This window comes from Oncorhynchus clarkii, chromosome 22 (genome assembly GCF_045791955.1).
Source record: "Oncorhynchus clarkii lewisi isolate Uvic-CL-2024 chromosome 22, UVic_Ocla_1.0, whole genome shotgun sequence".
Classification (NCBI taxonomy): Eukaryota; Metazoa; Chordata; class Actinopteri; order Salmoniformes; family Salmonidae; genus Oncorhynchus; species Oncorhynchus clarkii.
This window is the reverse complement of record NC_092168.1, coordinates 9,331,734-9,357,118: the sequence shown is the minus strand read 5'-3', so window position 1 is coordinate 9,357,118 and position 25,385 is coordinate 9,331,734. Positions and strand designations below refer to the sequence as shown.

Below are 25,385 nucleotides of genomic sequence, written 5' to 3'. Positions count from 1 at the left end.
TGGGGGCGCATGCTATTTGGATGAGTATTGATTTCCTTATTGTAGTTGATAAATCGTCGTTAGCCAACGGTAATGTGTTTTTCTAATCCAAATGTGAAGCAGAAATGATAGCTGACGTTTATTGATATTAAGTGAGCGACAGGCTGTGTGGATGAGGAGAGAGGACTGTTGTTTGCTCAGCGTTTTAATCAACTGTCTAGCCGTAATGGTGTGAGTTAATAAGCAGGGTATTATTTTGTCTTCCTTAGATTGGAACTCCTCCACCCTGCATTATGTTAAGTTGGAGGCGTGCGCCCCAAATGGCGCCCTACTCCCAATATAGTGCGCCGCTTTTGGCTAGAGCCCTACGGGGGCTCTCTGGGCCCGGGTCAAAAGTGGTGCACTATATAGGGAATTTGGTGGCGTTTGGGGCGCAGACGCAAAGTGTTATGGGTGAGAGAGTGTGATTGCAGTGGAATGAGCTGCAGTGTGCTGCTGTAGAGGATAATGACTATGTCTGGCTGGGCTGCTTATTACCCTCCCGGGCTCACGCCCCATTCGCCAGTCGCCAGGCTGTCAATTAAAGTAGGAAGTGTTACTGTGGAGATAGGCTTTCGTTCACCTCGAGCACTGGGTTGTGTCCCGAATGTCACCCTACTTCCCTAATATACTGTACTACTTTTATCCTTGAGCCCTTTGTGACGGATGCACACTTTAATCCCATAATTCAGGGGGAGGGGTCGGAGGGATGTAACACTCTTTCATTGCGTACAGTCTCATTTCTCAAACAGGTTCAGTAAAGATGCCCTGAGGGCAGAAATGACAAATAAAACGTCAGACAGGTTCACTGTCTGAAAGGTTCCTCCTAATATGGTGTGTGGAGCAGGAAGGGGGGGGTGTGAAGCACCGCACAGGACACAGACCGGTTGAATCAACGCTGTTTCCACGGCGTTTTAACCCACGTTGAACCAAACGTGGGAATAACCTTGCCCGCTGGGCTGTTTTTGTGGGGTATACAGCTGCTGTTATGGGCAGAAGCGACACCCCTATCAGATCATTTCCCGTTGTTGTTCTGTAAATTCTGCTTTTAGCCATTTCCTTTTTATCCTCCTCTTTTATGACGTTTTCCGCCATGGAATTCAGTCACGCGGCGAGCGTGGCCTTTTGAAAAATGTAAGTGTCCGCCTCGCAGCGCACAGTGAAATAGCGGTCATTTCACATCCGCCATAATAATTGCAGCAGCAGAATTTACTGAGGTACCGTAGTTGCAGCCAATCCGTACCCCTAGAGGCGGCGTCGAGCAGAGACGGTGGACCCCTGGCAAAGAAACGGGTGGCTGAGACACAAGTGGGAGCACGAGCCGTCAGGCCGTCAAACCAGCGAGGCGTCGGTGTTAACAGGTCTGTGGAAGCAGCCACAACAGAGGTCTCGTTCTCTGTGAAATCCAGCCTCCCTCCTCATCCATACATGTAATGCCAGCCAACAAGGCCCCTCCCTCCAGATCAATGCCAATGCGTGCGTCCCAATGTCCCAGCTGTTGGAGCGGAGCTCATTCACACCTGTCGCGCTTAACTCGATGTTGATTGCGGAGCAACATTGGGCAGCAGCCTATGAGATTACTGGTGTAATTCTTCCTCCTCGTCGCCTCACTGGCTGTTCTCATGGTGTGTGTACCAAATCGCACCCCATTCCCTATATCTCCCTATGGGGGCCCTGGTGAAAAGTAGTGCACTCTGCATAGGGAATAGGGTGCCATTTGGGACGGACACCGGGGAAACTTTATAGTTTGGAAACCGTTTTCGAGGGAGGATTTTCATCAGTGTCCTGGCACCGCAAAATAGGAGCACAACAAATGTCTTAGTATGATAACAAATAGGAACAATTCTGGATTTTACACGAGTGTGAAAGGAATGTGGTGGAATTGATGTTATTGCCCTGAAGTGAAATCTTTTAACTTCTATTTACCCTCTCTTGCAATTGGACTGCCTTCTGCTCCTTCATATGTATACCGCTATATATATTCCATTTAGCAGACTTAAAAAAATATCCAAAGTGACTTAACATAGTGTGTACACTACATTTTCCTTTTGGTACATATACCTATGGGTGGCCCCCAGCGGGAATTGAAGCCACAATTCTTACGTTGCCATGCTCTGCCTGCTGGACCACACAGGCAGCACTGACTTCGTTCTCCCTTTCCCAGATGCCTCGACCTCGGGGGAGTCCAAGTCTCGGGTGACGGACAGCTCTCAGTCGCCCACCTACCGCCTCAGAACAGAGCAGGAGCAGGTGGTCCTCTACTCCCCAGAGCAGAACTCGCTCCATGAAAGTGAGAGTCTAATGTAGCTAATTACTAATGCAGCCTCGGGTTCCACTGTGGTGCTGCTCTCTCTCTCTCTCTCTCTCTCTCTCTCTCTCTCTCTCTCTCTCTTTTTCTTGCACTTTTTCCTTTCCCCTCCTCTCATTTTTCTTTTCCTCTCTCTTTTTCTCTCTCTCGTTCTGTCTCCCTCCTTCCCTCTCTCTATAGTTTGAATGAGTCAGTGGATGCTACAGTGTGGAAGGGTAGGCAGGTGAAAACAGCCACTGTGTGAGGTCATTAGCACTGTGTGGACTAGCTAAAGGTCATGTAGTGCTTTGAGGACACTCACTGTCTCTCTCCAATCTCCCTCTCTCCCCTCCCTCACTATGTTTCTCTCTCTCCTTCTGTCCCTCTCGCCCTCCTTTCCTCTCTCCTTCTCTCTCTCAGGGTCTACAGGGAACTCCCGCAGCTCCACCCAGATGAACTCGTACTCAGACAGTGGCTACCAGGATGCCAGCAGCTACTACAGCAGCCAGAACCAGAATAATCTGGCCAAGGCCGAGCTGAGAATGCAGCACTCGTACCCAGGCACAGGCGGCACCTCCACCCTCCTGAGGACTGCCAGGGCTGAGGGCCAAGCTCAGGTCCAGGTACGGACACGGAGCAGAGGGCACACCGTCTGCGGCAGCCACGACAATGGAGTTGTTTAGAGGGCACACAGTCTGTGGCAGTCTCAGCCATAGAGTTGGATAGAGGGCCGCATGCTATCACAGAAGCGGAAATGGCCAAGATAGGAGATGAGCTCTCTAGTACCTCTCTATGGCCGTGACTCAGACACTGACTGGTGTTGAGCACACAGATGCTACTGCCGGCTACACACAAGTCACAGGGAGATGAGGGGGAAGTTAGAGAAAAGAGAGATGAATAGAACCTAGAATACTCCCAAAAGACATAGATATAGATGTATATATAGACATAGATATTTGTTGAATGTCTAATGGAGATCACCGTAAATAGATGTTAGGGCTCTATTAAATGTGGTGTTAAAACGTGTGGGGGTTCCTCAGTAGTTTCTCCTTGTCCGTCCTGGCAGGCTCCGTTGTTAACCGCCGCAGTGCCGGGTCGAGCCATGAGGAGGGTGAGCTCGGTGCCCTCCAGGACCCAGTCCCCGGCCTACGGCAGCAGTGTGTCCCCCTCTCGCGGCTCCCTGAGGGCCACCATGGGTAGCAACTACGGTTCTCCCATCATGACGGAGCCCAAGCCCCTGTCCAGTATCTTCTCCACCACCCTGCCCTCGGCGCAGCGCGCCGGCTCCCCTTTCAACGCCCAGAAGAGCTCCCCTGCAGCCCTGCGCCGCATGGGCAGCGCCAACTCCCGCTCGGGCAGCGCCAGCCGCGCCACCTCGCCCTACCTGGGGTCGGCATCGGGGCGCATGGGGTCTCCCTTAACGATGGTGGATGGCCCCCTCACCCAGCAGCCGGTGGGGTCGTCGGCGTCTCCGGTGCGCTCCAACATGACGGCCCAGCCCCAGCACTATGGCTCCACCTTGCCTCGCTCGTTGATCCACCACGACGCAGACCCCTACGGAGCCCAGAGCTATGACGTCTACGAGAGGATGATCCCACGGCCTGACAACCTCACAGGTCCGTTCTTATGCCTTCCCCTTTGTACACAAATACCCAGAAGGCCGTATAGATTGGGTGTGCTCACTCTCTCGAAGTGTCTACTCTCCCTACAGATAATACATGCATGCCTCTACAGAGCAGGAGATAATGGATGTGTTCCAAATTGTACCCTATTGCCTCTATAGTCCTCTACTTTTGAAACATGGCTCTGGTCAAAAGTAGTGCACTATATGCACTGAGTGAACAAAACATTAGGAACACCTGCTCTTTCCATGACATAGACTGACCAGGTGAATCCAGGGGAAAGCTAAGATCCCTTAGTGATGTCACTTGTTAAATCCACTTCAATCAGTGTAGATGAAGGGGAGGAGACAGGTTAAAGAATCATTTTTACACCTTGAGACAATTGAGAAATGGATTGTGTATGTGTGCCATTCTGAGTGTGAATGGGCCAGACAAAATATTTAAGTGCCTTTGAACGGGGTATGGTAGCAGGTGCCAGGCACACCGGTTTGTGTCAAGATCTGCAACGCTGCTGGGTTTTTCACACTCAACAGCTTTTCGTGTGTATCAAGCACAGGAGGTTGGTGGCACCTTCATTGGGGAGGACGGCTCTCGTGGTAATGGCTGGAGCAGAATGGGTGGAATGGTATCAACAACATCAAACACATGGTTTCCATGATGCCCTTCCATTCGCTCCGTTCCAGCCATTATTATGAGCCGTCCTCCCCTCAGCAGCCTCCAATGGTGTCAAGAATGGTCCACCACCCAAAGGACATCCAGCCAACTTGTCACAACTGTGGGAACCATTGGAGTCAACACGCTTTTGACACCTCGCAGAGTCCGTGCCCCGGCGAATTGAGGCTGTTCTGACGATACGTACGTATGTCAATGCTTGTCCATTGGCATGCAGCAACACACAGTGAGACACTGCACACAGCCCAGAGAGCCATTGTCTCCGTCCCAAATAGCACCCTATTCCTTACATAGTGCACTACTTTTGACCAGATCACTATGGACCCTGGTCAACCTCTGGTCCAAAGTGGCGCACTATATAGGGGGATAAGGTACCATTCGGGACGCGGGCCATGTCAGTCTGTGGCATGGGCCAAGGCCCCTTTCTCTCTCATGTAGACTCGCGTCATAAACCACAGGCCACTGTTTGAAGGGGAACGCCAGAGGGTTTGGCACGATCCCATCCACTCGCACAGTTAGATATACTGCCATTGCACTAGAAGGAATGCAAATAGTCTTCCATCCATTGCGGAAAAACTCCTAGAGCTAGAGGTACTAGAACATAGACTGGCGTTTCTAGGAATAACGTCTTGACATACCAAAGACAAAGCTGCTGTTTCGGCTTTGTTGTTTTGTGTACGTTATCCGATTTGATCCCAATTGCATAAATAAGATACGTGCGTTCAAGTCAAGTTAGATTTGGTTTCTCCTGTCAGGTTCATTTAAAATGAAGAAGGGTGCCAGCATGCCTGCCTGCCTGCCCTCCCCCTGAGATGAATCAGTGTGTTCTGGTTGACAGCTCCACTAAGTAATTCATATGTTGTGTGTTGATTGATAGATCTGTCGTAATTTCTCTTTGCGGTTGTCAGCCATAGGAGTGTGACTTGACATTTCAAACCCCCGTAAATACTAGCTGCTTGACAGGGAGTCTGTAGAAAGAATGCTAGAAGAATTCTAGAATGATTGTCCTCTGTTGCTGCCGAGGCTTTACTTCTTCCACTGCATCAGAAATGAGTTGGAGACGCGAGGGTTGTGTAGTGCATGTTATCAGACATTTTCTTTCGAGTTTTTGTTCCTCTTTGGAAGAAAAGATCCCTGTGGTGCAAAACAGTTTAAATGAAATTATGTTCTATAATTTTCTCACACTAGGGGATTCTCTTCCTGGTACAAAGCAGTATGGGAAACCAGGCTCAGCAACTTCAGAAAGTGTAATAAGAGGTGGTATACGGCCCAAATGGCACCCTATTCCCTACATAGTCCATAACTTCTGACCAGAGCCCTATGGGCCCTGATTGAAAGTACTGCACTATGTAGGGAATAGGGTGCCATTAAGGATGTTTTCCACTCCAGAATCATTTATGATATTTTGAGGCATTCTTGTATGAAACATAGTTGTTTAATGCAGGGTTCTCCAAGCCTGTGTCTAGAAAACTACCATTCTGTACATTTTTACTTCAACCCTAATCTAGCACATGAACTGAACCAGGTTAGTTACAACTGGGTTGGAGCGAAAACCTACAGGAGGACAGCGCCCCAGAAACAGGGTTGGACACCCCTGGATTAGAGTGTTCCACTCAAAGCTAGAAACCAAGCATGCATTCGTTCTCTGGGCTGTTGGAAGAGAGTGGAACCGGATTATCTGCTATTGTGGGCCGTTTATCACTACAGTAAGAGTTTGTCCTCTTCGTTTGTCCTCTTCCTTTTAGCCCGAGTACTCCTCGTTTTGCTGCTTTAGGTATCTACTGGAGATAAGCATGTAGGTAGATTATGAAAATGGCACAGGGATTATAAAAGAGGGGGTTACAAATGATTCCTGTTTTCATAATGGACGGCTTTGCAGATGAATATAGAATGCATGCAGCCAATTTCTGGTACAAGGCCTATCTCGTTTTACTGAGCGCCTGCCGTCATTTACATACGGTCTATGGTGCCCGTCTTTTAAACTAATATTCATATGACTTTGTGTTACTTTGTCTTATTTCAACTGTCCCACTAGTGAAAAGAAAATCTAAACAGTTACATATCCCGATTTAAAAAATATATATATTTTGGACGATATACAGTATATATTTGGACATTTATACTCCGAGTATAAACGTGATTGTTTTTTTCGTACCTGTGCCAATGCTCTGGTATTTTTCATCCTATAGCTTGTTCATCTCCTGCTCTCGTCCCTCTTGTCCCTCGCAAATAAAATCACAGCATCCAACTGCAAAACATATAGAATTGTGAGAATCGCAATACATCTCGTGAGGTCCCTGGCAATGCATAGCCTTTAGTCCCAGATAGCAGCAATATTTCTCCATGTTTTTATCATGAAAAGGTTGCAATGTGTGTGTTTTTTTTTTTTTTACCAACTTTTCCTGCCGCCATTGGATATCGACAGACCTCCTGGTCGATGATGACCTTCAAGGTGAATTCTAACTTCATCATGTTGCCCTCCCCTCATAATGTGCTTGGGTCCGGGGTGAAGTTTCTCCTCGGTACAGATCTAGGAACCAGCTTCCTGTCATGACCATACCCATTAGTGGGGAAAATGACTCAACAGACCCAAGATCAGCGTCTAGGGGCAACTTCTCCCTAGATTAGTGTCTGAGCATGGCATGTATGTTTTTTTTCTGTGGGGACGACGCGTGTCACCCGTCTGTTTGTAGCATGATCGTCATTTTCAACCTATTTCCTTTTACAAGCATTAAAACCCCCATTCACATAGGGCAGTGGAGAAATGCCTTCAAATGTAGAGTTATCTTTTCCCGGACCAAGTAAGTCTGTGCTTTCCCCATTACTTTCCCATTACTTTCCCATTACTTTCCCATTACTTTCCTATTACTTTCCCATTTCTTTCCCATTACTTTCCTATTACTTTCCCATTACTTTCTTGAACTTTTGTAAATCAAGGCCCAAGAATAATAATCTCCACGAGGCCATTATATCACTGTATTGCCCAGTGTGTGTCTCTCTCTCTCTCTCTCTCTCTCTCTCTCTCTCTCTCTCTCTCTCTCTCTCTCTCTCTCTCTCTCTCTCTCTCTCTCTCTCTCTCACTCACTCACTCACTCTCGTGCTGATGGCCATAATCCACATACGGTGACTGATGATCTCTCTCTCCCAGACACAAATGGCTTTTTAAACCTCTTTCTCCAAGGTGCAAAGTCTGCAAACAGATTGGTCTCTTTGGCCAGTCAAGCCCAATAGCTTCTGCTTTTAAAAATCCACCTTTCCAGAAATAAGTGTCTCACCATTGCCGCTTGTTATAGACCCCCCCCCACACCCCCGCTGTGCCCTGGACACCATATGTGAATGGATTGCCCCCCATCTATCTTCAGAGTTCGTACTGTTAGGTGACCTAAACTGGGATATGCTTAACACCCTGGCCGTCCTACAATCTAAACTAGATGCCCTCAATCTCACACAAATTATCAAGGAACCTACCAGGTTCAACCCTAAATCTGTAATCATGAGCACCCTCATAGATATCATTCTGACCAACTTTCCCTCTAAATACACCTCTGCTGTCTTCCACCAGGATCTCAGCGATCACTGCCTCATTGCCTGCATCCGTAATGGGTCCGCGGTCAAACGGCCACCCCTCATCACTGTCAAACGCTCCCTAAAACACTTCAGCAAGCACGCCTTTATAATCGACCTGGCCCGGGTATCCTGGAAGGATATTGACCTCATCCCATCAGTAGAGGATGCCTGGTTGCTCTTTAAAAGTGCTTTCCTCACCATCTTAAATAAGCATGCCCCTTTCAAAAAATGTAGAACTAGGAACAGATATAGCCCTTGGTTCACCCCAGACTTGACTGCCCTTGACCAGTACAAAAACATCCTGTGGTGTACTGCATTAGCATCGAATAGCCCCAGCGATATGCAACTTTTCATGGAAGTCAGGAACCAATATACACAGTCAGTTAGGAAAGCTAAGGCTAGCTTGTTCAAACAGAAATTTGCATCCTGTAGCACTATTTCCAAAAAGTTTTGGGACACTGTATAAAGTCCATGGAGAATAAGAGCACCTCCTCCCAGGTGCACACTGCAGTGAGGCTAGGAAATTCTGTCATCACTGATATCCGATTATCGAAAAATTTCAATAAGCATTTTTCTACGGCTGGCCATGCTTTCCACCTTGCTACCCTTACCCCGGCCATCAGCTCTGCACCCCCCGCAGAAACTGGCCCAAGCCCCCACCGCTTCACCTTCACCCAAATCCAGACAGCTGATGTTCTGAAAGAGCTGCAAAATCTGGATCACTACAAATCAGGTGGGCTAGACAATCTGGACTCTCTCTATTGAAAATTATCCGCCAAAATTGTTAAAAACCTTATTACTAGCTTGTTCAACCTCTCTTTCTTATCGTCTGAGATCCCCAAAGATTGGAAAGCTGCCGCGGTCATCCCCCTCTTCAAAGGGGGAGACATTCTAGACCCAAACTGTTATAAACCTATATCCATCCTGCCTTGCCTTTCTAAAATCTTTGAAATCCAAGTTAACAAACAGATCACCAACCACTTCGAATCCCACCGTACCTTCTCCACTATAAAATCTGGTTTCCGAGCTGGTCATGGGTGCACCTCAGCCACGCTCAAGGTCCTAAACGATATCATAACCACCATTGATAAAAGACAGTACTGTGCATCCGTCTTCATCGACCTGGCCAAGGCTTTCGACTATGTCAATCACCGCATTCTTATCGGCAGACTCAATAGCCTTGGTTTCTCAAATGACTGCCTCTCCTGGTTCACCATCTACTTCTCTGATAGAGTTCAGTGTGTAAAATCGGAGGGCCTGTTGTCCAGACCTCTGGAAATCTCTATGGGGGTGCCACAGGGTTCAATTCTCGTGCCAGACTTTTCTCTGTATATATCAATGATGTCGCTCTTGCTGCTGGTGACTCTCTGATCCACCTCTACGCAAACGACTCCATTCTGTATACATCTGACCCTTCTCTGGACACTGTGTTAACAAACCTCCATACATGCCATACAATGCATGTAAAACTAAATGCATGCTCTTCAACCGATTGCTGCCCGCACCTGCCCTACTCTGGACAGTTCTGACTTATGTGGACAACTACAAATACCTAGGTGTCTGGTAAGACTGTAAACTCTCCTTCCAGGCTCACATTAAGCATCTCTAATCCAAAATTAAATATGTGCATGGCACAGTTGCTCTCCTATGGTCATCTGGGCCAGAACTGCCTGTGTGACCTGTGGATTATGTCTGCAGTAGCAGTGAAAGGTATGTGGATGTTCACACGCCCTCGCTCATTTGCATTCAGTTGACAAATGCCACCGGTCAGTTGAAACCTGAGTCCGGCCTGAAGTCTGCAGGCTGCAGCCCTCTCTCCCTCTCTGTCTCTGGCCAGAGCCAGACCACGATCCGCCCCCTCCCTGGTCTCCCCTCCTCTTCCCCCACCTGTTGCAGCGTTGGCAGGAAGTAATTTCTCCTCTCTCCTGATGAAAATTGGAAGATGAAGACAAATCGTCTCTTGGCCATTATGCCCGATGTCCATTTCAGAGCACTGGAGGAGAGCAAAGGGAAATGGCGATCAACAGCCTCTATGCAGGTGGGGTGCTCAGCCCACGCCTAACGTAAACACTTTGGTTTACAGACACACTGGTGTAGAGTTAAAGCTTCCAGCTTTTCATACTTGTGTAATCTTCTTCTTGGGAGCGGAACAGATTGTTTTCATGTTTTTTGCTTTTCTTACTCCCTTGTTGGGAAAAGGTTTTGAGAATTATTTTGGAACAGGAATGTAAGTCAGCTGCATCCATTTAAATGTTTGTTTCTGCAGAGTCGGTGTGCCAAACCACCACCTCCCTACAGTACGTCTGGCCTCTGCCAAGTGCAATCTGTTAGGGTCACAGGAGGAGTTTAAGGCAGCATTAAACAAGTATAACACGCCATGAATGTTCATCACAGACAGTCATATATTATTTTCAGAGACAATTTGAAGCTGCTTCCGAACCTGAATGCTACATTTCACCAGGGAAGCAGAATAAAGGCACAGGGATTAGCGTGCTAAGGTTTATAATGGTGCTGTTAAGAGAGTGAGAAAGAGAGAGAGAGAGAGAGAGATGAAGGGAGGGAGAGGGAGAGCCTGCAGAGCAGAGCGGGATGGATATGCATGGATGCTCTTGTCTCTGGGAGACTTCTTCCTCTCCTCCCTCTCTCCTCTCCAGCTACAGTTCTACTGAAAGCCTTCCTTATGGTTGATGGGTTTAGCTGATTATTGGGCTGTGGCAGGCTGTGATGTGGTGTCCTACACCGGCTCATTGATATTCCACCTCTCTCGTCGGCAACATTTAAACAAGAGAAGCTGAAGCGATTTACTTCCAGACGGAAAGAACACCTTTGTCTGAAGCGCTACAGATTGACTGACTGAGCCACTGCTGGGCGTGTCGCCACATCAGCACGCATTAACCTCGCCAATGACAAGTCCCACCTTGGGCTGGAAATGTCCTGTAATTTCACCCAAATTCACAGGTTTTCACAAATTTCCCAGTTAGAAGTTTCCCGGAACCAGGAGGGAAAACCTGGGAATTTTGAGAAAGTTTGTGGAGTTGTGTAGCCTGAGTCCTTTCCCTTCCCGTCCTCTCTGAAGCAATGCAATAGATGTCACTACCTCTTACCGTTTTAGAGGATGGCATTAGCTATGCTTTCCGTGTCGCCCAGTAAACTTTTTGAATAGGGTTTAGTCTCCACTGGCTTGTCGTTTAGCTGTTCATTAGTTAGTGTGCGAAGCTGGAGGTTATCAGGGGTCTCGCTGTTGCAATACCCCCCCCAGGTCTCTCTCTCTCCACAGCTGAAGGCACACTGCGGATGCTCCAGAGGTCATGTTTATTTGGTCCTGTTTCTGAGGCGGAGGAGAACAGTGTGCTGCTACTGAGTATATATCTAGCTGCCTCACTGGGCTTCAACTCTCCTGGAGAAAGACGTATATATTTCCTATTTATTTATTCCTTTTCGCTGTCTTGAACTCCGATAAGAATCCCTAATTCATTTCGTTAACGCATGACAGCGTCAGTGTTGAGCAGCTTTGGAGCCTCAGCTCACCGGGCAGTGTTGGACCGGTGCCCGCTCTATTGAAGCGAGGGACGTGGGCAGTGACTGTTCAGTGAGTCGGCCACTGCGGTCTCTCTCGCACTGGGGCTGGGGGAGTCGAGTTGAGGGGAGTTAAGACCCCTTGGTGCGAGGTTACGGCACACGCACATCCACATGAGCCATGTGTGTTGGGATCCATTAGCCTGAAGCTGAGGGGATCAGAGAGTATCGTGGCGTTAGCATCATGGCCCTGGAGCTTCGGATTTATATGTGTGGATGCAGAGCAGCATATGCTTCATAATTGCTGTAGGCTTGGGATGCGTCCCAAATGGTACCCTATTCCCTGTATAGTCCACTACTTTTATTGATTTCCAGTCAAAAGCAGAGAATAGGGTGCCATTTGGGACGTTGATATTGTTCCACATTTGGACCGACCGGCCCTCGTGTCAGTCAGCTAGTCAGCCATGCTGCGTTGCGACTCCCCCAAATACTATCGTCATAGTAATTAATCTGGTGTGAATTTGTAATTTGACTGACCTCAGTGGGGTTTCCCCCTGGTAGATGAGTTTATGGGGAAGAGAACCCCCCTCTCCATTTGCAGAAACACGCTTGACCACATCCTGACATTTTTATGGCTCAGCCTTGTTCTACTAGCCTATATATCTTCTCTCTCACTACAAAGCCTGAGAATGGGGAAGGCAACTTCTATCCTGTCAAGGCACGGGGCGGCATTCTAAATGGAACACTAATCCCTTTGTAGTACACTACTTTTGGTAGTGGCTCCTGGTCAAAAGTAGTGCACTACATAGGAAATAGGGTGCCATTTGGTACTCTTCCCATTTGTGGCCTCTCATACTGAAAAATTATGCTGGGCGGTTTCAACTAGTGATTGAGGCTTTGGGTTCTATTTCACTCTTTTTCCCCTCCTAGGCCAGATAGGTGCTATGAGAAGTATGGCTAAGAGTACATTTTCCCAGCTAAGTTGCTAGAGAGAAGAGAGTGTGTTAACTAATAAGCTGAATCATTGAGGGTGGAGATGAGAGCTGGGGCGGTGTGGCATGAAAAACTGAAAAAGCTACTGCCTTTAGCATTACACAGAATTGGAAATGAGCCATGAATTCATTTCAATTAAGACTTTAGCGGCTTAAATGTCAAACTCCAACGCGGGTAACAGAGTTTTTACTCTGAGCTCTCGCTAGCAATTCCAGAGTGCCTGAATCATCGCAGTTGATCCCTATCTGTGGTGTGTGCTGCTGTGTAGTGGCTCCAGTGCTGTCACTGTGTGATGCTAATGGTGATTAGGGGTGACACACTGGGAGATTCACGAGGCTGGTGGCAGTCTCTAACCCGGAACCTGTACTACTGTCTTGGGCACTCTCCCCTATATAGTGCCCTACTTTTGACCAAGGCCCAAAAACTAGTGCACTATATCAGGAATAAGTTGTCATTTGGGATACAGACTTACGCTCCCTCGCCTCCCTCCCCTATCCCTCTAGGCATGCGGAGCTCGTACGCCAGTCAGCACAGCCAGCTGGGCCAGGACCTGAGGTCAGCCATGTCCCCTGACCGACACATCACGCCCATTTACGAGGACAGAACCTTCCATGGGCCCCTGTACCGCAGCCCCAGCCACCAGGCCCCCGTGGACCTCAACCATGCCTTGCAGAGCGCCATCTACAGGGGGCCCTCAGGTACAGTAACCACATGACCAGGCCTGTAAAATGCCTGTAACTTTCACAAAATTCACAGGTTTTCCAGTAATCCTGGTTGGAGGATTCCCGGATTTCCTGTTTATTCCTTCCTAATTCCGAGAATCTTTCAACTGGAATTTCTGGAAAAACCTGGGAGTTTTGGGAGAGTTCCTGGAATTTTGCAACCCTATTGTCGTCTCTGTGTGCACTGATGAGAACACTAATGTAAACAATATGGTATCAAGGCATTAATAAGCAGATTTGATCAGCAGTGAGGACAGACAGGCAGCATTAGTGAGAAACAGATGTTGAGGAGAGAGCAGTATCCTTCATTTAAAATGACTCTGTCATGGTTTATATATGTTAGATCCCCACTCTAGCCCAGATGCTCTCTCTCTCTGTCTCTTTCTGTCTCTCTCTGTCTCTCTCTGTCTCACTCACTCTCACTCACTCACTCACTCACTCACTCACTCACTCACTCACTCACTCACTTACTCTCTTTCACACTCTCTCGGGAACACTTTGTGCCCAAGCCAGACAGCCATCCAGCCCTCCAGCCCAGCCAGTCTGCATGCTAGCCTGTCTCTCCATCCTTCCCTTCCTCCCTCCTCTGTCAAAGATGGGGCTGAGACAGGAGAGGAGACAGGCATGGGCTGATACTCAAGCCACAAAAGAGTCAATTACCTGTGTGTCACACTCATAATGAGAAGAGGGATGAGGGGCCAGGGAACAATAGGATGTCCACACACAGGCTGCATCCTAAACGGCACCCAATTACATATTAAGTGCACTACTTTTGTTTGACATGGGCCTAAAAGTAGGACATGCCCAGATGGCATGCCCAGATGGCACAAATGGCACCCTATTTAGTGCACTACTTTTGATCAGGGCCCATGGAGAATAGTGTGCCATTTGGGACTCAGACATTGCAGCCACTGCCAGCGGTTTGGGTTTGGAAGTTAGCATTCTCTCCTCACCCCCCTCATCGTCCCTCGTCCTCCAGCACTCACCTAATTCAGCATCCTCTATTCAGCAGACCTGAGATCCTCCCTGACCCATAAGTCCAGTAATAAATGGTATTGATGCTCAGAAGAAGCCTCTCAGATAACGATAAGGGCCCATAATGTGCATGCGCCCAGCTTTATTGAGAGGAATAGAAAACAGGACGTTTGGGCCTCATTAGAAGAGAAAAAAAACAAATTTAATCCCCAAGCACTCTTTGTTACGGTGTGAAATGACATTTGAATGGCCTTTTTCCACGGCTACATTCTTTATCTGCAGTATTTCTGGTGTATTTCTCGTGAGAATGAGGGTTATTTATGCTAAATGGCTATATTGATTCCTGGCGCAGAAAAAGAACATTGCCAAACTCAGGTACGGCTAGAATGCAAATGCTGATCAATGCTGATTTTGTAGCATTTTAGAGATGGAGTGTTTTTTTTCTTCCCTTATAAGATTTTTTTAGTAGACTTTAAAAGTGGTGGCTTGTAGCCATTATTTGTTTACTTAAGTAACTATGAGAATTGATCTGTAGTTACATAAAGTGTAACTTTGTTGATTAAGGGACACTTTTCTACATTTACATTTGAGTCATTTAGCAGATGCCCTTTTCCAGAGCAACTCAAAGGTACCACATTCATCCTTAAGGGATACTGCAAGGTTATTCTACATACCCAGAGTCAAATGAACCCATAGATACCATGTCTACAGGTACTGCATACAGAGACATAAAAATGCTATGCACGGGTTCATCTGACTCCGAGTAAGTAGTAAATTGTCAAAATCTCGCGGTATCCCTTTCAGATAGCAAGGTGAGGCAACCACATGTCACCGTCATAGTAAGTAAACAAATCCTCAATAAAAGCAGCCGTCAGTAAAGTCTGTGCTGGTGAGAAAAGACAAATGTGAGTTTTAGTGATATTTCCGGATATTTGCCGTGGGTGTTTTTTTCTGCGGTGTGCTAGTTGAGTCACCCCCATAACCTACAGTGCATTCTGAAAGTATTCAGACCCCTCGACTGTTTCCACATTTTGTTACGTTACAGCCTTATTCTAAAATGGATTCAACAAATATATATAATTCTCAGCAATACCCCATCATGACAAAGTGAAAACAGTTTTTTAGAAATCGTTGCAAAAACTAGAAATATCTTATTTACTTAAGTATTCAGACCCTTTGCTATGAAATTCAAAATTGAGCTCAGGTGCATTCTGTTTCCATTGATCATCCTTGAGATGTTTCTACAACTTGATTGGAGTCCACCTGTGGTGAATTCAATTGATTGGACATGATTTGAAAAGGCACACACCTGTCTATATAAGGTCCCACAGTTGACAGTGGATGTCAGAGCAAAAACCAAGCCATGGGGTCGAAGCAATTGTCTGCAGGATTGTGTTAAGGCACAGATCTGGGGAAGGGTACTAAAACATTTATGCAGCATCGAAGGTCTCCAAGAACACATCATTCTTAAATGGAAGAAGTTTGGAACCACCAAGATCTTCCTAGAGCTGGCTGCCCGGACAAACTGAGCAAATCGGGGGAGAAGGGCCTTGGTCAGGGAAGTGACCAACAACAACAGGGAAGTGACCACTCTGACAGAGCTCTAGAGTTCCTCTGTGGAGGTGGGAGAACCTCCCAGAAGGACAACCATCTCTGCAGCACTCCACCAATCAGGCCTTTATGGTAGAGTGGCCAGACAGAAGCCACTCCTCAGTAAAAGGCACATGACAGCCGCTTGAAGTTTTCCAAAGGGCACCTAAAGACTCTCAGACCATGAAAAATACAAGATTCTCTGTTCTGTTTGTCCTGAATGCCAAGCTTCACATCTGGAGGAAACCTGGCACCATCCCTACGGTGAGGCATGGTGGTGGCAGCCATCCTGCTGTGGGGATTTTTTCAGTGGCAGGGACTGGGAGACTAGTCAGGATTGAGGGAAAGACAGAGAGATCGTTGATGAAAACCTGACCCAGAACGCTCAGGACCTTAGACTGGGGGCAAAGGTTCCCCTTCCAACGGAACAACAACCCTAAGCACACAGCCAAGACAACGCAGGAGTGGCTTCGGGACCAGTCTCTCAGACTTGAACCCGACCAAACATCTCTGGAGAGACTTGAAAATAGCTGTGCAGCAACACTCCCCATCCAACCTGACAGAGCTTGAGAGATTCCGCAGAGAAGAATGAGAGAAACTCCCCAAATACAGGTGTGCCAAGCTTGTAGTGTCATACCCGAGAAGACTGGTGGCTGTTATCGCTGCCAATACTTATGTAAATGCATATTCCATTTTTTGTTTTTAATAAATTAGCAAATATTTGCAAATATTTTTGCTTTGTCATTATGGGCTATTGTGTGTAGATTGAAGAGGGGAAAAAAAACGATTTAATCAATTTTAGAATAAGGCTGTAACGTAACAAAATGTGGAAAAAGTGAAGGGGTCTGAATACTTTCCAAATGCACCGTATGCACAGCCCGAAGGCAGCGAGTCTGGACTGGCCTATGAACTGCCAAGCAGAGCGGGGCATTGATGCACATTTTTTTTATTTTTGGAGGGCCGCTTCAATTTGACGTCCTGTTTCTGGTGGGAGGGACTGTGTGTGTGTACTGTGAGTGTCGTATGTGTGCCTTGTGTGTGTGTGTTTGCAGCGTATGCAGACCCAGTCCCTGCAGGATGTTAGGATAGAAATGTGACCGGAGGAGAGGAGAGCAGCAGTCAAGCTGTCACGCAGTCACGTGGGCTATGTGTGCTGCTCGGAGCAGGAAGGCGGTCAAGGGCCAGGCTGTGTGTGTGTGTGTGTGTGTGTGTGAGTGTGTGATATTGTGAGAGAAACTAGGTCACAATATCACAACGCGAGGAGGGAGAGAGGGGGGCAGAAAAATAGACATTGTTGTATGGACAGTGACACAGTCAAGACGCTCGTCGACTAAATTTTTGCCATTGCCTGGAAGATTCGAAGGAAGGATGTCCTGTTGGTGTGTCTATGTGTTAGCTTAGCTGGCGTTAGCGCCGGTGCGGTTTCACCAAGATAGGAAGGGCTGTGTGTGTCTATTCCTGTGCCGGACACTTGGCCGGGCTCACTGCACTGTGTGGAGCTGGCCTCCGAACACGCTGAAGCAGACAGGAGAGAGGGATAAGAAGAGGAGTGTTGCTGGATCACCTACTGCAAGACTGCAGCCCTGTGAGAGAACCTGCAGGATCTGCCTGGCTTAATCCTACCTCTTTCAAAAAAACAGTCCCTTTTGAAGAAGGAGACTTATATAGTGTGGAATCATGGGAGTGCTGTTTTACCCTCGTCGTTAAGTGGAACCAGATTGGAGGAATTGCTGTGTGAGTGAAAAAAGCCTTGTGTGTTTTCAGCTTGACGAGTTGAAAAAGGACTGCAGCAGCATGACCACTAACTGTCAGTCCACGAGGAAAGGCATCAACACTGTCGGTGAATCGGTGTTAGTAATGACAGGGATACAGGCTTAACTGGAAGGACAATCAAGGCAAAATAGCATTGTTGTGGATGGAATCCCAGAGTCTCCAAACGAGACCTGGACGGAATCTGAGGTGAAAGTGAGGAAAATGATTGAAGAGCTGCCGATAGATCATAAGAAGATTGAGGTGGAGTGCGCCCACAGGATTGAAAAACCTATCCAGGTGACAAACCCAGGTCGATAGCGATAAAGTTCCTGAGGTACAAAGGTGGCTGTTATGGACAGTGCCAAGAACTTGAGAGGAACCGGCATCTTCCTCAACGACGATAACGCTGAAACTGTGCGCCAGAGGCGAAGAGAACTGATACCAGCCATTAAAGCTGACAGAGAGCGTCGGGACGTTGCTTACATCTGCTACGACAGGCTCGTTGTCCACCCTCCCAACCAAAAGCCTGAAAGGGGTGAGAGAACCAAGCAGAGGGGTTCATAGTCTAAGCCCCGCACCCGGATTGAGGCTTGCTTTGTTTGTGGTTTCCCATATGATGCTTATCTCTGTTAAGCTACCCAGGAAATGGCTTAAAAGAGCCCATATTAATATAGGCAGCCTAAGAAATAAGGTTCATGAAATCAATGACTTGCTAACCTCAGATAACATTCATATATTGGCCATCACTGAGACTCACTTTGATCTTTCCTTTGACAACACAGCAGTAGCAATACAGGGATATAACATCTATAGAAGAGACAGGAATGCATATGGTGTCCCTGTATGTTTTCAGAGACACATTCCTGTGAACCTCAGAGGAGATCTCACGCTAAAGGTTGTCGAAGTGTTGTGGTTGCAGGTTCACCAGACACATCTAAAGCGTATTCTTTTGTGGTGCTGCTATCGGCCTGCCAAATGCGAACAGTCAGTATTTGGATAATATGTGTGAAACGCTTGATAGTGTATGTGATGTTAACAGACAGGTCTCTTTTCTGAGTGACCTGAATATAGACTGCTTCCCATTGAGTTGTCCGCTTAAAAAGAAGAAGCTCACTGTAACCAACGCATATCTTCTAGTTCAGGTTATTGATCAAGCTGCCAGGGTGTTCTCAAACAGTCCAGGTACTATATCACCCATGTGTATTGATTATATTTGTAGAACTTTGTTCTGAAGATGTATCCACACCTGTTGGATGTAGTAACCGCAATATAATAGCTTTATCCAGAAAAGCCAAAGTTCCAAAGGCAGGGCCTAAAATAATATGTAAGAGATCATACGAAAAGTTTGGTCGTGGTTCCTATGCTGAAGATATAACGAAGATGGATTGGTCTGATGTGTGTAATGAGGAGAATCCAGACGCTGCACTTCAAGCATTTATGGAATTGCTCCTTCCAGCTATTGATAAACATGCACCTGTTAAGAAACTGACTGTTAGAACTGTTAAGGCTCCATGGATTGATGAGGAGCTGCAAAACTGTATGGTTGAATGAGAAGGAAGCAAAAGGAGTGGGTAATGAGTCTGTCTGCACATCTGACTTACTGCAAATTGAGAAATGATGTGGCTAAACTCAACATAAAGAAGAAGAAACTAAGATAAATTATATAAAATAAAAGATGGGGGAAAAAAAGCTTTGGAGAACTTGAAATGAAATTATGGGCAGAAAGACACATTCAACACAGTCTTTTATTGAATCAGATGACTCGTTCATCACAAAACTCTTTGATGTGACCAATTATTTCGAAAGCCTCTTACTTCATTGGCAAAACTCAGGCATGAAATGCCAACAACAAACTGTTGGCCATCATATTCATGCATAAAATGCCAAGAAAAGCAATGGCAATTAACATTTCATAAAGTTAGCAGGGAAGAGGTTAAAACATTGTGGCTGGCCCTCAATAATGAGAAACCACCCGGTATTGACAACTTAGATGGGGAAGCTTCTGAGGATGGTAGCGGAATATGTTGCCTATTTCTCACATCTTCAAGATGATCTTGGAGAAAAAGGTTTTCCCTCCGCTTCCCTCCAGGTCTAATGTCATTCCGCTACCCAAGAATTATAAAGCACCCTTTTCTGGTTCTATCAGCAGACCAATAAGACTACTGCCAGCTCTTGGCAAAATTTTGGAAATAATTGTGTTGGATCAGATACAATGTTATTTATCTATGAACAAACAGACTTTTAGCATTCCTATAGAGAAGGGCGTTCTACATGTACTACACTGACACAAATGACTGCTGAAATACATTGTTTAATAAGAAGATGGTGGGAGCTGTACTGATAGATTTCGGTGCAGCCTTTTGAAATGATTGACCATAATCTGTTAGCGGAAAAACGTATGTGTTTTACGGCTTTACGCCCTCTGCCACACCCTATGCCAACGAGTTGCAGTTCGTTTCAGAATGGGTGGAGAGCAATAAACTAGTCCTGCATATATCTAAGACTAAGAGCATAGTATTTCGTACAAATCATTCCTTAAGCTGTAGACCTAAGCTGGATCTGGTTATGGAAAATGTGGCTATAGAACATATATATAGAGCCATGATAGCATAGAACTCCCTGCCATTTCAAATCACTCAAGCAGGCAGCAAAAGTAGCTTTAAAAAAACAACAACCAAAAAAAGGAATAATGCAGCACATCACAACATCTCCGACCTAAATAGCGGTAGCATGTCCCTCTGTAGCACATCTGGTGTTTGGGTGAAGGTGAAAGATAAGATGTGCCTTTGGCATCAGGATATCAGGGCCTGCTGAGAGGAAGTGATTGTAAGCAACGGCCTCGGTAGAGTAAGGAGGTACTCCTCCGTAATGTGATGTGATAGTCTCAAAGTCTCTATTTGTCACGTGGACTAACAGTGAGATGCTTACTTCCCAACAGTGCAGAGAGGAAGAACACGGAGAAATAATAGCAAAGTAAAACACGTAATAATAAAAGTAATAATAAATACACAATGAGTAATGATAACTTGGCTATATACACGGGGTACCAGTACTGAGTACTTACTGTTATTCAGTAGAGCAAAGTTTTATTTAAGTGTATGAAAGTGTATTCTTATTTTGTGTTTAACTGGTGGATGCTGCTGGGTGTGTGTGTGTGTGTGTGGTGCGGGGAATGACAATAGAAATGCAAAACAAGATTCTGAGAACCGGAGGAAACTCCATAAGAGAACCGGAGGAAACTCCATAAGAGACCCAGAGAAAAATCCGTAAGAGAACCGGAGAAAAATCCGCAAGAGAACTGTAGGAAACTCCATATCAAGGGGAATTTATTCATTTTATGAACAAGTCCAAAGGACACGCACTATACCTTAGCTAACCCTTTATGGGTGGTAGACTGTAACACATTACACTATATCTTAGCTAACCTTTTACGGGTGGTAGCCTGTAACACTTTACACTATATTGGTCAATCTGGTAAAACATTTGAATTTCTTCTATTTGTGGATAATATTATCACGTACGCAATTGCCCGACTGCTGACCTGGCTGTGACAAGGCATTTACTGATTCTAGAACACATGTTTCAAGTTCTCGTAAGATTGTCTCAGATGGATCACTTATGGGATGGTTCTGTAATCAAACGAGTCCCCGTAAACGATTACCTTGCTATTTTTACCTTGTCTCTCTAGGAATCAGATTTTGCGGTCAACTTTTCTACTTGTTCTTGATTATGGTGATACTATTGCAGTGGCCTCTTCTCTTAAACTCTTGGATTTTCATAGTGCCCTTCATTTTATTCCAGGACCCAGTTTGATTACCTTTCACTGTATTATTTACCAAAATGTTGGCTGGACCTCTTTGAAGTCACGTAGATCACACCAAACACTCCCATCTTACCTAACATCACTGTTAAGATTGAAAATGACAAGTTATCAAGCCCGTTCACAGGGTTGGTTAGCTCTGGAGACTCCTTTGGTGTCTAGAGAGTTAGGTAAATCAGACTTTAATTTCCTTGCACCTTACGTGTGGAATTATCTTACAATACCCTTAAAAATTGTAGGAATTGGTGCCTCTAGGGCATTTCAGACCGTTTTCAGAAAACCTTTTTTACTGAAGAATGTGTCTGTTTCTTATGATTGTGTTGAACTTTTTATGTATTGTTGCGTATAATAACGTGAATTTTGATGTGTAGTTTATTGTATTTTGATGTGTATTGTGGTGTTATACAGGGCTTCTCCTGGAAAAGAGACCTTGATCTCAGCATCGACTCCCTGTCAAAATAAAGGTTAAATAAAAATACCTAGACGAGAAGACGGACATAAGTGAAGCCCATCTGATGATAATGATGACTGTTCAATTTATTGAACCGAGCGGAGTGATGGATCTCTGAAATGTCCTCGTATGTAGCTAAAGTGAAGGATTAAATTGAAACTTTATCTGGAGGAAACGCCAACACGGTTGCTGAGGTAAGGGATTAAATTCAAGCCGTTAGTTGGAGAGAAAACTCCCTCTGTAGCTCATTTATGAACGGAATAGCAAGGTTGCTGAGGTAAGGGATTAAATTCAAGCCGTTAGTTGGAGAGAAAACTCCCTCTGTAGCTCATTTATGAACGGAATAGCACGGTTGCTGAGGTAAGGGATTAAATTCAAGCCGTTAGTTGGAGAGAAAACTCCCTCTGTAGCTCATTTATGAACGGAATAGCACGGTTGCTGAGGTAAGGGATTAAATTCAAGCCGTTAGTTGGAGAGAAAACTCCCTCTGTAGCTCATTTATGAACGGAATAGCACGGTTGCTGAGGTAAGGGATTAAATTCAAGCCGTTAGTTGGAGAGAAAACTCCCTCTGTAGCTCATTTATGAACGGAATAGCACGGTTGCTGAGGTAAGGGATTAAATTCAAGCCGTTAGTTGGAGAGAAAACTCCCTCTGTAGCTCATTTATGAACGGAATAGCACGGTTGCCAGGGTGAAAAGTTTGGTTGAAGCCTTAGCTGGAGGAATTGTTGCATTTCCATTGTTGTTTTCGTTGCACTTCCATTCCCTAACATCTACGAATCACATTATTATTATTAATAGTCTTGACGTCAAATGGGAGAACCAAGGACACAGGTGGCTCTTAAAATGTTGTGAAATTCTTCCTAGTGTTTACAGAACAACTGGTTCTGAGAGATTAGAATTAGGACCTTCAATTTTCACAGTAAGTAAATGTAACAAAATGGATGACTGCAGTGTAGCTGTCATTATGAGTACATGTTGTATGGATTGCTAAGGCATAAGAATATGAAAGTGTGTATTCTTATTTTAAATGTACAGTATGTAGTTCTGTACCTGTCTATTAATGTTATGTATTATGTAATTCTATATAGTTCTGTCCTTCAGCTGTAATTGACTATTAATGTTGTGTATTATGTGATGTTTTATGTTTTGTGTGGACCCCAGGAAGTGTAGCTTTGGCTGTAGCTAATGGGGATCCAGTCAACACCAGTGGAGGCTGCTGAGGGGAGGACGGCTCATAATAATGGCTGGAACGGAGCGAATGGAATGGCCACCCATTCTGCTCCAGCCATTACCACGAGACCCGTCCTCCCCAATTCAGGTGCCACCAACCTCCCTTGGTCAACACGTCTCTGTGTGTGTCTCAAATGGCACCCTAATTCCCTATATATTGCACTACTTTTAACCAGAGCCCTTTGGGCCGTGGTCAACGGTAGTGCACTATAAAGGAATTAGGGTACGATTTTGGACACATCCTCTAGGTGAAGTAGTTTGAACAACACTGCTAATCTTCGCTAACTCAGGCAGGTCTAGTGTAGTATAGGTCTGGAAGCTGGTGAGTGTCCCCCTGTTCAAATCAATCTAAATTGTTTTCCTTTGTCTTTCCAGGCGTGGGGACGCTCCAGAGGACCTCTAGCCAGCGCAATGCCATGATGTACCAAAGAAGCAACTACGCTCTGAACTCCACAGCCTCGTACGCCGAGCCCTACCGCTCTGCCCAGTACCGGCCCTCTGAGGGCAACTACGCCCGGCAGCCGCTCGTCATGGACGACGGGACCACCCGCTCGCCCTCCATAGACAGCATCCAGAAGGACCCAAGGTAAGCGGCTCAATAGGCACTAGGGTCGTATTCATGACTGCACACCGTGGCAAAACGTTCTACAGCAAAAACAAAACGTACACTTTTGGTTTCTCATTGGATGATCCTGGTAGATCCCTCCCCGTTTCGGCCCGTTTGCTCCCGTTTGGTACCGACTGAATATGACCCACTGGCACTAACAGTGCTTACTGGGCTTCTATATAGTGCTGGGTCAACATTAGTGTCCTCTTACTAGTCAAACAGAAAGCCCCGCTGGGCAGACATCCAGAGCCGTAGCCGTTAAGCTACACGGCTACACGGACCACTCTACAATGGACCCTCAGATTCAGTGGACCGCTGCGTCTGCTCTTGCTACGGAGGCATGTGCACCATGTTTTTTTTACCCTCGAGCGCCAAACCCCTCACCTTGCACGTTGGGAGCGCTGTTCACACCCCTGTGTGTTGCTCTAGCCGAGAGCGGTAGCAAAGTCTGCTTTGCACTGAGGTCAGATCGGCGTGCATCACAAACGACATCCTATTCCCTGTATACTGCACTACTTTTGTCACGACTGGTGCACTATAGAGGGAATAGGGCGCCATCTGGGACATATTCCGCGGCGGGGCTAAACGCGCCTGAGAGAAACATGTTCCTGCATCAACTGGGCCTCAACTCGGTACCGGGGGAAATGTAGCCGTGGTGTTGGTACTGTCCCCCCCCCCAGGGTTGTTTAGATTATAATAGAATTTGATTTGATTGGAGTGGTGTCTTGCCTCATGTGACACACACGGATGCAAGGAGCATTACAGCCACGTCTGTCACGATGAGGACGCGGTGTACCTCTCGTTGCTACTGTCTCACTTCCACTTCTTTCGCTTCCTCCGCGTTTGTCAGAAGGCCAGCGTGAAACACACTCGCTGAAATAGAAGCAGACTTTGTCGTCTATGCTTTTCTCTTGTCGTAAGGTTCGTGGATTCCAGTAGAAGAGTTCCAGTAGACAATTCTAGGAGACGTCATTGATATGGGCCTTGCAGATGAAACTAATGAAGCTCTATTAACCGGGAGGAGCTCCTGGCAGTGATTGTCCACAAGGCAAGACATACCTTTTAGAGTCTTCCAAATGAAACTCCCCCAGTGAAGTATCTTCCTTTCATATTGGGAGAAAAGCAATAATCCTGGAGTGTAAATATCTGTCTATGTCATTTCCTTATTTCAGAGTCAGCCATGTGGTAAGGGGGAATAGTTGTTGTGTGATGTCATCATAGTGATACGTTTGTGTGTGTGTCTGTCCACCTGTCTCTCTGTCCCCCTGTCTCTCTGTCCCCTATCCCTCTGTCTCTCTTTCTCCCTGCCTTTCTGTCCCCCGTCTCTCTTTCCCTCTGTCGCCCTGTCTCTACGTCTCCTTGACTGTCTGTGTGTCTGACATCTCTCTTTCTGTGTCTGTGTTCCAGGGAGTTTGCGTGGCGTGACCCTGAGCTGCCTGAGGTGATTCATATGCTGCAGCACCAGTTCCCCTCGGTGCAGGCCAACGCCGCCGCATACCTGCAGCACCTGTGCTTCGGAGATAATAGAGTCAAGGCTGAGGTACGTACGCACTGCTACC

The 25,385-nt window shown here is 46.3% G+C and overlaps 1 protein-coding gene across 6 annotated transcripts in view; it reads left to right on the top strand.

Annotated features, from left to right (window-relative positions):
* Positions 1-25,385, top strand: part of LOC139380301 (plakophilin-4-like) — a 116,183-nt gene that overhangs the window by 56,967 nt on the left and 33,831 nt on the right. For 4 of the 6 annotated variants that reach the window (XM_071122888.1, XM_071122891.1, XM_071122890.1 and 1 more), the window contains 7 exons: positions 2,183-2,308; positions 2,726-2,928; positions 3,372-3,921; positions 7,025-7,051; positions 13,179-13,373; positions 23,595-23,805; positions 25,234-25,366. In XM_071122888.1, the coding sequence (XP_070978989.1) occupies positions 2,183-2,308; positions 2,726-2,928; positions 3,372-3,921; positions 7,025-7,051; positions 13,179-13,373; positions 23,595-23,805; positions 25,234-25,366 (1,445 nt within the window). The remainder of the gene's footprint in view (positions 1-2,182; positions 2,309-2,725; positions 2,929-3,371; positions 3,922-7,024; positions 7,052-13,178; positions 13,374-23,594; positions 23,806-25,233; positions 25,367-25,385) is intronic. The other 2 variants (XM_071122889.1, XM_071122893.1) reach the window with 1 other exon arrangement.